The sequence below is a fragment of the Lathyrus oleraceus genome, chromosome 4, assembly GCF_024323335.1.
Source record: "Lathyrus oleraceus cultivar Zhongwan6 chromosome 4, CAAS_Psat_ZW6_1.0, whole genome shotgun sequence".
Classification (NCBI taxonomy): domain Eukaryota; kingdom Viridiplantae; phylum Streptophyta; class Magnoliopsida; order Fabales; family Fabaceae; genus Lathyrus; species Lathyrus oleraceus.
The window spans coordinates 211,954,477-211,966,572 of record NC_066582.1 but is presented as its reverse complement, the minus strand read 5'-3'; the positions used below and the strand labels follow the sequence as shown (position 1 = coordinate 211,966,572).

The 12,096-nt window shown below is 38.4% G+C and overlaps 1 protein-coding gene across 1 annotated transcript in view; it reads left to right on the top strand.

Moving 5' to 3' along the window:
• LOC127136713 (uncharacterized) overlaps positions 1 to 11,479 on the top strand; it is an 87,659-nt gene extending 76,180 nt beyond the window's left edge. The window contains exons 5-6 of the mRNA XM_051063244.1: positions 9,615 to 9,680; positions 11,180 to 11,479. Of these exons, the coding sequence (XP_050919201.1) occupies positions 9,615 to 9,680; positions 11,180 to 11,479 (366 nt within the window). The remainder of the gene's footprint in view (positions 1 to 9,614; positions 9,681 to 11,179) is intronic.
• Positions 11,480 to 12,096: the final 617 nt, after the last annotated feature.

The window sequence follows — 12,096 nt, the reverse complement described above, 5'->3', positions numbered from 1 at the left end:
AGAAACAGGACAAAGATCAGATGTGATGATGATAAGTATCTTAATGCTGAAGGAATGAGAAATATCAAGGTCAAAGTGAAGAGTGGAAAAATTGATCTGAACAAGGATGTTTGGTATGTTCTTGGCATGAAGAGAAATCTGATGAGTGTAGGTCAACTAATTGAGAAAGGTTTCTCAGTTACTATGAAGGACAATCTCTTAAAGTTGTATGATTATGATCAGAAGATGATTATGCAATCTGAATAGGGAAGCAACGGAATATTTAAAGTGAATATGGAAACAACTGAAACTAAATGCCTTACTGCAGAAGGTACTGAAGGTGACAGTGAGTTATGGCACAAGAGATTGGGGCATCTAAATTTTAGAAGCTTAGGGAATTTGAGTTCTAAGAAGCTGATACATGGCATTCCTAAGATTGTGAAGCCTGAGAAGTCATGTGAGATATGCATGAAAGGCAAGCAACCTAGATTGCCATTTGTAACACCCCGATAAAATATGATAATTATTTAATTTAAGTTTAATAGTATATTATGATGATAATATGAATGAGAGGGTATTATTTAGATAAACCATTCATATATATTATTATTAGTATATTTATTAATTTAATTAAATAATTGGGATATTATTGGATTATTATTATTGGAATTATAAAGTTGGAATTGGAACATTGTTGGAAATCAGAAAAGAGTCCCATTTAGAAAAGGGTTTTTCACGTGAAAACAGAGAAGCGACTGGAAAGTGGAGAAAGGGAGAAGAAGAGGCTAGGGCTCAAGAGGAGAATTCACGATTGTTGAAGGTCGAAGAATCAATTGCCGGATTAACTCAGGTAAGGGGGGTTTATCGTCGTTTAATGGGTATTATGGGTTAACATGTAATGGGTAGTAATAAGCCATTGAATTGACCCTAATCAGGATGATGAATGCTGAAAATGGTGATGAATAAATTACGTTAAAACCGTGAATGAATCTATATTTGGATGAGTCGTAATTTTCTGGACGTGTAGCTTTTTACGGAATCGAAATCGGAGGTCTGGAAGTCCTCCAACGGCGAAAAATGCGGGCAATTCTGCATTCTGTTCGTTGTTAGCGCAGGGACAGCTTTCTGTCTTGCGTTAACCGGTTAACCCAGGGCGTTAACCGGTTAACACTGCTATGATAATTAAAAAAATAAATTTTCTGTCTTGCGTTAACAGGTTAACCCAGGGCGTTAACAGGTTAACACTGTTATAATTTGCCAAAAACGTATTCTGTCTTGCGTTAACGGGTTAACCAAATGCGTTAACAGGTTAACGCTGTTGAAATCCTGTTAGAATTGCATTCTGTCTTGCGTTAACAGGTTAACCCAGGGCGTTAACCGGTTAACACTGTTAAAATCCTGTTAGAATTGCATTCTGTCTTGCGTTAACAGGTTAACCTAGGGCGTTAACCGGTTAACACTGTTGAAAAACTGTTAAATTTGTATTCTGTCTTGCGTTAACGGGTTAACCCAGGGCGTTAACCGGTTAACACTGTTATGATAATTAAAAAAAATTAATTTCTGTTTTGCGTTAACGGGTTAACCCAGGGCGTTAACGGGTTAACGCTGTTGGAAAAGTGAAAATTTGATAATTGAATATTGTGTACGTTTTGGAATGGAATTATGTGTACATATTTGATGATTGGCCTATATTGGTGAATGATATATTGCATGTATGATATAGTAGGGATCATTTCCCGTGGTTTTGAGCAGTATAGGTATTAGTAGAGTGTGCTAATACTGTGATTTATTATTTGGCATGACATGATATGATTCTGTGACAAATATGCTGATGATGTATGATGGTATGCATAATGCTGTGAATATATCTATTATGTATGCAATTGTGGATGGACTTTTTATGGCTTAGAGTGTGAGCATATGTCCATTGTGGATTGTTGTTGATGTGTTGCATGCTAGGTGATTTAGCGTGCATAGCATAGCCTTTATGGTGGTAGCTAATTCCCATGGTGAGGAATTAGTGAGTGAGTCACTAGGTCTCAAATGAGTGGGACTAGTGAGCTTGGTAGCCGTATCTGGGTTTGATCGGTGAGGTTGAACTATGTGTTCACGAATAGTCGGTACCGCATGCATGGAGTCTCATTTCATAATGTATGTATGGCGTATAATATGAATGGATGTATTCCAATATTATACGTGTGTTTTGTGTTTGTGTTGAGTATGATTATGAGTTGATGTTGCCGTTGCTGAATGTGTGATATGATTAGGGTGATGAATGTGTTAATTTACTTAGCATTACATGATATTTTATAATGCTTATTATATCGATTGAGGAACTCACCCTTACAACTATGTTTCAGGTAACGAGCAGTGATTGAGTAGAAACTAGTGCTTGGAGTCTAGTGTAGTTCCTTAGTGGGTCATGCTCTGGTATATGTAACATCGGGACGGGATGTTTTACCTTGTTTTCATTTTTTGGTTGTTGAACAATTTTACATGTAATGTGTTACATGGTTCGAATGTTGTTAGATTTTTATCCGCTGCGAATTGTGCAATGTTTTATTTTGATTAATAAATGAGCATGACAAGTTATTTTGGTGAATGGTGTGAAGTGTCAAGTGTGACCCCTTGAAATTGCATATCTACTCTGATTCATATTTTGTTGTTTTAATTAATTATTGGGGTATTTTAGAAGGGTGTTACATTAGTGGTATCAGAGCATAATCGGTCGAGTCGAGTCGTAATTATTCTGTTTCCCTGTATGTGATAGGTGTTGTGTAACCCTATCAGTACTTATTTTTTTAGCTTGTTGGGTTTTCAGAATAGAGATGGCTGGAAGAGGTAGAGACGATGCTGCGATTGCTGAGGCTCTGGGTATGCTAGCTGGAGTACTTGGAGGGAATCCGAATGTTGTGGGATTGGGAGCTGCTCGTCAACTGAGTGAGTTCCAGAAGAACAATCCTCCAATGTTCAAGGGAGCATACGATCCAGATGGTGCTCAGAAGTGGTTGAAGGAGATCGAGAGGATCTTCCGAGTGACTGAGTGTGCCGATAACCAGAAGGTCAGGTTCGGTACGCATATGCTGTCAGAGGAAGCAGATGATTGGTGGGTTGCTGCCCGCACTGAGTTGGAAGCTGCTGGGAGTGCTGAGATCACTTGGGCGGTGTTCAGAGAGAGATTCCTGAGGAAGTACTTTCCAGAGGATGTCAGAGGAAAGAAAGAGATAGAGTTCTTAGAATTGAAGCAGGGCAACCGGTCTGTTACTGAGTATGCTGCTAAGTTCACAGAGCTGTCGAAGTATTACACTCCCTATGATGAGGCTACTAGGGAATTTTCAAAATGTGTGAAGTTTGAGAACGGGTTACGTCCCGAGATCAAGCAGGCTATTGGGTATCAGCGGATTAAAGTGTTTTCTGACTTGGTTGACTGTTGCAGGATTTTTGAACAGGATACCAAGGCCAGAGCGGAGAGCTATCAGCAGAGGGTTGATAAGAAAGGCAAGAATCAGAATGATCGTGGGAAGCCGTATGCAGCTGGCAAAGGTTTCCAGAGACAGAGTGGGATGAAGAGACCTAGTGGGGGAGACTCCAGTGCCCCTGCTAAGTGTTACAGATGTGGTCAGGCTGGACATCGTATCCATGAGTGTACCAGTACTGAGAAGAAGTGTTTCAAGTGTGGCAAAGGTGGTCACTTGGCTGCAGAGTGCCAGTTGAAGACTATGACTTGTTTCAACTGTGGAGAGGTGGGTCATATCAGTCCACAGTGTCCTAAGCCGAAGAAAGAGAACCAGTCGGGAGGCAAGGTCTTTGCTTTATCGGGTTCTGAGACTTCTGCAGATGATCGTTTGATCCGAGGTACGTGTTATATTAATGGCTTTCCTCTTGTAGCTATTATTGACACAGGTGCGACTCATTCCTTTATATCTTTGGATTGTGCTGTGAAACTTAAATTAGAGATATCTGAGATGCATGGGAGTATGGTGATTGATACTCCTGCGAAGGGTTCAGTGACTACTACTTCAGTTTGTTTAAATTGCCCTTTGAGTATTTTTGGTAGAGACTTTGGGATGGACCTCGTGTGTCTTCCACTAGTGCAGATTGATGTTATCCTGGGTATGAACTGGTTGGTGTTTAACCGAGTTTATATCAACTGTTTTGATAAGACTGTGATCTTTCCTGAGATTGAGGAAGGAAAGAGTTTGTTTCTATCAGCAAGGCAGGTGAATGAGGCAGTAGCAGATGGGGCAGAGTTGTTTATGCTGTTAGCGACTTTGGAGGCTAAAGATAAACTGGCGATTTGCGATCTAGCCGTGGTGTGTGATTTTCCTGATGTGTTTCCTAAAGAAGTGAATGAATTACCGCCAGAGCGTGACGTTGAGTTCTCGATTGATTTGGTACCTGGTACTAGGCCGATATCGATGGCTCCGTACCGTATGTCTGCTGTTGAGTTAACTGAATTGAAGAGTCAGCTGGAAGATCTGTTGGATAAGAAATTTATTCGTCCGAGTGTGTCACCGTGGGGCGCACCAGTGTTATTGGTTAAGAAGAAAGAAGGTACTATGAGGTTGTGTATGGACTACAGGCAACTGAATAAAGTGACGATCAAGAATCGGTATCCTTTCCCGAGGATTGATGATTTGATGGATCAGTTGGTTGGTGCGAGTGTGTTCAGCAAAATAGATTTGAGATCGGGGTATCATCAGATACGTGTGAAAACTGAGGATATTCAGAAGACTGCTTTCAGAACAAGGTATGGACATTATGAGTATTCTGTAATGCCTTTTGGTGTGACTAATGCGCCTGGGGTATTTATGGAGTATATGAATAGGATTTTCCATCCGTACCTAGACAAGTTTGTTGTGGTGTTTATTGACGATATTTTGGTGTATTCGAAATCTGAAGAAGAGCATGCTGAACATTTGAGAGTGGTTTTAGGAGTTCTACGAGAAAAGAAGTTATTTGCTAAACTGTCCAAGTGTGAATTTTGGTTAGAAGAGGTTAGTTTTCTTGGTCATGTGGTTTCAAGAGGTGGTGTTGCTGTTGATCCTTCTAAGATAGAAGCGGTATCTAAGTGGGAAGCTCCGAAGTCAGTTTCTGAGATAAGGAGTTTTCTTGGACTTGCAGGTTATTATAGGAAATTCATTGAGGGATTTTCTAAGTTGGCATTACCGTTGACGATGTTGACTAGAAAGGGGCAAGCGTTTGTTTGGGACTCAAAATGTGAAGAAGGTTTCCAAGAGTTAAAGAGAAGGTTAACTACTGCTCCTATTCTGATATTACCAAGTCCGTCGGAACCATTTGAGGTTTACTGTGATGCTTCATTGTTGGGTTTGGGTGGTGTTTTGATGCAGAATAAGCAGGTTGTAGCTTATGCTTCGAGACAACTGAAGGTTCATGAGAGGAACTATCCGACACACGATTTAGAGTTGGCAGCTGTGGTATTTGTTCTGAAGTTATGGAGGCATTACTTGTACGGGTCAAGATTTGAGGTTTTCAGTGACCATAAAAGTTTAAAGTATTTGTTTGATCAGAAAGAGCTGAATATGAGACAGAGGAGATGGTTAGAGTTTCTGAAGGATTATGACTTTGGTTTGAATTACCATCCGGGTAAAGCAAACGTAGTGGCTGATGCATTGAGTCGGAAATCATTGCATATGTCTATGTTAATGGTTAAGGAATTGGATTTAATTGAGCAAGTTTAGAGACTTGAGTTTGGTGTGTGAGAGTACTCACAATAGTGTTAAATTGGGAATGTTGAAGTTAACGAGTGGTATTCTGGATGAGATTAGAGAGGGTCAGAAATCCGATGTGCTTTTGGTTGATAAGTTGACTCTAGTGAATCAAGGTCAAGGTGGTGAATTCAGAGTTGATGAGAATGGTGTTTTGAAATTTGGTAATCGGGTGTATATTCCGGATGTTACCGAACTTAAGAAGAGTATTCTTGAGGAAGGACATCGTAGTAGCCTGAGTATTCATCCTGGGGCTACGAAGATGTATCATGATTTGAAAAAGTTATTTTGGTGGGCGGGAATGAAAAGAGAAATTGCGAGTTTTGTTTATTCTTGTTTGACTTGTCAGAAGTCAAAGATTGAGCATCAGAAGCCGTCTGGGCTAATGCAACCGTTGGCTATTCCAGAGTGGAAGTGGGATAGTATCAGTATGGATTTTGTTTCTGGTTTACCGAGGACAATTAAGAATTTTGAAGCTATTTGGGTGATTGTTGACAGATTGACAAAATCGGCTCATTTCATTCCGATCAGAATGGATTATCCGTTAGAGAGATTAGCTGAGTTGTATATTGAGAAAATTGTAAGTTTGCATGGTATTCCGTCGAGTATTGTTTCGGACAGAGATCCTAGATTTACATCGAAGTTCTGGGAAGGTTTGCAGAGGGCTTTGGGAACTAAGCTGAGATTGAGTTCTGCATATCATCCGCAGACTGATGGTCAGACTGAGAGGACGATTCAGTCACTGGAGGATCTTTTGAGGGCTTGTGTTTTGGAAAAGGGAGGTGCTTGGGATTGTTATTTACCTTTGATTGAGTTTACCTACAACAATAGTTTTCATTCGAGCATTGGTATGGCACCGTTTGAAGCTTTGCATGGTAGGAGATGTCGGACACCTTTATGTTGGTATGAGTCCGGTGAGAGTGTTGTGGTTGGACCGGAGATTGTTCAACAAACTACGGAAAAGATTAAGATGATTCAGGAGAAGATGAGGATTGTTCAGAGTCGTCAGAAGAGTTATCACGACAAGAGGAGGAAGTCACTTGAGTTTCAAGAGGGAGATCATGTGTTTCTTTGTGTTACTCCGATAACTGGGGTTGGTCGAGCTTTGAAGTCGAAGAAGTTGACACCTCGATTTATTGGTCCTTATCAGATTTTGGAAAGGATAGGTGAGGTAGCCTATCGCATCGCTTTACCGCCGTCACTTGCGAATTTGCATGAGGTTTTTCATGTGTCTCAGTTGAGGAGGTACATTCCTGATCCGTCGCATGTGGTCCAAGTAGATGATGTACAGGTGAGAGATAACCTGACTGTTGAAACATCACCTATGAGGATCGAGGATCGAGAGTTGAAGCAGTTGCGGGGTAAAGAGATTGCTTTGGTAAAGGTAGCTTGGGGAGGACCAGCAGGTGGCAATGTGACTTGGGAACTTGAGAGTCAGATGAAGGAGTCTTATCCAGAGTTATTCGCTTGAGGTATGCTTTCGAGGACGAAAACTCTTTTAGTGGGGGAGAGTTGTAACACCCCGATAAAATATGATAATTATTTAATTTAAGTTTAATAGTATATTATGATGATAATATGAATGAGAGGGTATTATTTAGATAAACCATTCATATATATTATTATTAGTATATTTATTAATTTAATTAAATAATTGGGATATTATTGGATTATTATTATTGGAATTATAAAGTTGGAATTGGAACATTGTTGGAAATCAGAAAAGAGTCCCATTTAGAAAAGGGTTTTTCACATGAAAACAGAGAAGCGACTGGAAAGTGGAGAAAGGGAGAAGAAGAGGCTAGGGCTCAAGAGGAGAATTCACGATTGTTGAAGGTCGAAGAATCAATTGCCGGATTAACTCAGGTAAGGGGGTTTATCGTCGTTTAGTGGGTATTATGGGTTAACATGTAATGGGTAGTAATAAGCCATTGAATTGACCCTAATCAGGATGATGAATGCTGAAAATGGTGATGAATAAATTACGTTAAAACCGTGAATGAATCTATATTTGGATGAGTCGTAATTTTCTGGACGTGTAGCTTTTTACGGAATCGAAATCGGAGGTCCGGAAGTCCTCCAACGGCGAAAAATGCGGGCAATTCTGCATTCTGTTCGTTGTTAGCGCAGGGACAGCTTTCTGTCTTGCGTTAACCGGTTAACCCAGGGCGTTAACCGGTTAACACTGCTATGATAATTAAAAAAATAAATTTTCTGTCTTGCGTTAACAGGTTAACCCAGGGCGTTAACAGGTTAACACTGTTATAATTTGCCAAAAACGTATTCTGTCTTGCGTTAACGGGTTAACCAAATGCGTTAACAGGTTAACGCTGTTGAAATCCTGTTAGAATTGCATTCTGTCTTGCGTTAACAGGTTAACCCAGGGCGTTAACCGGTTAACACTGTTAAAATCCTGTTAGAATTGCATTCTGTCTTGCGTTAACAGGTTAACCCAGGGCGTTAACCGGTTAACACTGTTGAAAAACTGTTAAATTTGTATTCTGTCTTGCGTTAACGGGTTAACCCAGGGCGTTAACCGGTTAACACTGTTATGATAATTAAAAAAAATTAATTTCTGTTTTGCGTTAACGGGTTAACCCAGGGCGTTAACGGGTTAACGCTGTTGGAAAAGTGAAAAATTGATAATTGAATATTGTGTACGTTTTGGAATGGAATTATGTGTACATATTTGATGATTGGCCTATATTGGTGAATGATATATTGCATGTATGATATAGTAGGGATCATTTCCCGTGGTTTTGAGCAGTATAGGTATTAGTAGAGTGTGCTAATACTGTGATTTATTATTTGGCATGACATGATATGATTCTGTGACAAATATGCTGATGATGTATGATGGTATGCATAATGCTGTGAATATATCTATTATGTATGCAATTGTGGATGGACTGTTTATGGCTTAGAGTGTGAGCATATGTCCATTGTGGATTGTTGTTGATGTGTTGCATGCTAGGTGATTTAGCGTGCATAGCATAGCCTTTATGGTGGTAGCTAATTCCCATGGTGAGGAATTAGTGAGTGAGTCACTAGGTCTCAAATGAGTGGGACTAGTGAGCTTGGTAGCCGTATCTGGGTTTGATCGGTGAGGTTGAACTATGTGTTCACGAATAGTCGGTACCGCATGCATGGAGTCTCATTTCATAATGTATGTATGGCGTATAATATGAATGGATGTATTCCAATATTATACGTGTGTTTTGTGTTTGTGTTGAGTATGATTATGAGTTGATGTTGCCGTTGCTGAATGTGTGATATGATTAGGGTGATGAATGTGTTAATTTACTTAGCATTACATGATATTTTATAATGCTTCTTATATCGATTGAGGAACTCACCCTTACAACTATGTTTCAGGTAACGAGCAGTGATTGAGTAGAAGCTAGTGCTTGGAGTCTAGTGTAGTTCCTTAATGGGTCATGCTCTGGTATATGTAACATCGGGACGGGATGTTTTACCTTGTTTTCATTTTTTGGTTGTTGAACAATTTTACATGTAATGTGTTACATGGTTCGAATGTTGTTAGATTTTTATCCGCTGCGAATTGTGCAATGTTTTATTTTGATTAATAAATGAGCATGACAAGTTATTTTGGTGAATGGTGTGAAGTGTCAAGTGTGACACCCTGAAATTGCATATCTACTCTGATTCATATTTTGTTGTTTTAATTAATTATTGGGGTATTTTAGAAGGGTGTTACACCATTTGCATCAGAAGTGGCTCCAAAAGCAAAACATGTTTTGAGTAGTGTATTATGATGTATGTGGACCATTTGAAGTACCTTCACTTGGAGGAAACAAGTACTTTGTGTCATTTTTGGATGAGTTCACAAGAATTACATGGGTATCACTCATAAAGTTTAAGCATGAAGTGTTTGCTGAGTTTCAGATGTTTAAGGTGAAGGTTGAGAGACAGAGTGGTCAAAAGATGAAAATTCTCAAAACTGGCGTGGAGGTGAGTACAACTCATCAGAGTTCAGAAGGTTCTCTGAAGAAAATGGAGTTGAACATGAGGTGACTGCTCCATATACTCTGCAACACAATGGTCATGCTGAAAGAAGAAACATGACTTTGCTTGATATGACAAGGAGCATGTTGAATGAGAAGAAGCTCCCTCACACCTTATGGGGAAAAGTTATTGCCACTACAGCATATGGGATCGATAGGTGTCCAACCAAGAAACTGAAGGAAATTATTCCTTTTGAGAAATAGACTAAGGATAAGAAAAGTGTGATTCATTTCAGAGTATTTGGTCATGTTTGTTACAAACACGTTCCAGGTGCTAGAGCTTCCAAAGAACAAGAAAACCATTATTGTAAGATAGGTTTACAATTTGAAACTGAAGCCAAATGGATCAATTGGAAAACACAAAGCAAGGTTGTAGTTAGAGGATTTCTATAGAAATCTGGATTAGATTACTTTGAGGTGTTTACACCTGTAGCTAGGCATGAAACAATCAGATTGGTGATTGCTATAGCTACTAATAAAAATTGGCCGCTGATGCATTTAGATGTAAAATATGCATTTCTAAATGGTCATTTACAAGAGGAAGTTTATGTGTCACAACCTCCTGGATTTGTGAAAAAGAATCAGGAAGGGATGGCGTACAAGTTGCATAAATCCTTGTATGGACTGAAACAAGCTCCTAGAGCTTGGAATTTGAAAATTGATTCATTTTTCAATCCTCAAGGATTCAGAAAATGTGAGATAGAGTATGGTGTTTATGTTTAGCATACATCTAATACAAATATGATTTTGGTGTGTCTCTGTGTTGATGATATATTGCTAAAATGGAGTTGTTTAGATAAGATAGTCAAGTTCAAAAAGGTGCTGATGAATGAGTTTAAGATGACTGATCTAGGAAATATGGTATATTTTTTAGGGATGGAGATTTTGTACTCTGATAAGGGTATAATTTTGCATCGGGTGAAGTATGAACTTGAGATTTTGAAGAGATTTGAGCTAATAAATTGCAAGTATGCAATCACACCTACTGAAACAAATCACAAGTTGGATTCTGATATTGAGGGTGATGATGTGGATGCTACAACTTTCGAATAGTTGGTTGATTGTCTGAGATATTTGTGCAATACCAGACCTGACATATGCTATGTAGTTGGAATAATGAGTAGATTTATGAACAAACCAAAGTGGTCACGTTACCAAGATGTTGTCAGGATACTAAGGTATATTAAGGGAACTCTGAGGTATGGAATTTTGTTCCCTTCTAATGGTAAGTTTGATTAAGAGCTGATGTGATATTCACACTCTGATTGGTGTGGAGACAGAGTTGACAGAAGAAATACTACTAGATATTTCTTCAAGTATCTGGGAGGTTCCATTTCTTGGTGCTCCAAGAAGCAACCAGTGGTTGTATTATCAACTTATGAAGTTGAGTACATTGCAGGTGCTTTATCTGCATGTCAAGTTGTTTGGATTATGAACTTATTGCAGGATATGAAGATCAAGGTGAGAAAGCCTGTAAGATTGATGATTGACAATAAATCAGCTATAAGTCTTTCCAAGACTACAAAGTTGCATGTAAGGAGCAAGGACATTGACACGAAGTTCCACTTTCTGCATAATCAGGTTCAGAATGGAGTGCTTGAAATTATTCACTGTAGCACTCATAAGCAACTTGCAGATGTGCTGACTAAAGCTATCAAGACTGAATATTTTATCTATTTGAGGGATGTAATTGGGGTGGCTGATTTTAATATTGAATGTGGATTAAGGATTGGTGTTAAAGTGTAATCCAAATTCACTTTTAAGTTATATTTCATTTGAGTTGCATTTAATGGTTATGGTGTTATATACACAAAAGTTAGTTTCAGTTTGTAAACAAAATTGTATTATAACAGTTTTTCATTTTGAGAGAAAAAGTTAGTTACAACATTTTCTCTCCCTCTCTCTCTTACATCTTCTTCATCTTCAACCGTATGCTCCAACATAAATAACGGCTAGTTTGAATAATCACTAGTTTGACTAACAACTGATTTGAATAAGGACTACTTTGAATAACAACTACTTTGGTAACCAGGGAAATACGTTTACTATGAATTAAAGTGACGTGGATGACTATTTTACACAAGAATTGATACATAATAAATACTACATAATATTTAATTTTAAATACTATTAGAATATTTTATCTTAACTAAAATCCATATTATTTTTGTACAAAAAAAACTATATTATTATAATATTTTCATGAACATGACATTGACTTTCATACATCTAAGAGGTGTTTGAATTCATGACTTACATTTATTAGAAGTAATTCATATTTATTAATTATATTATTTTCTTAGCCCCTAAGTTTGTTAGAGGGTATTTTAGTATTTTATCCTATTCTAGTAACCCTAGTTTTA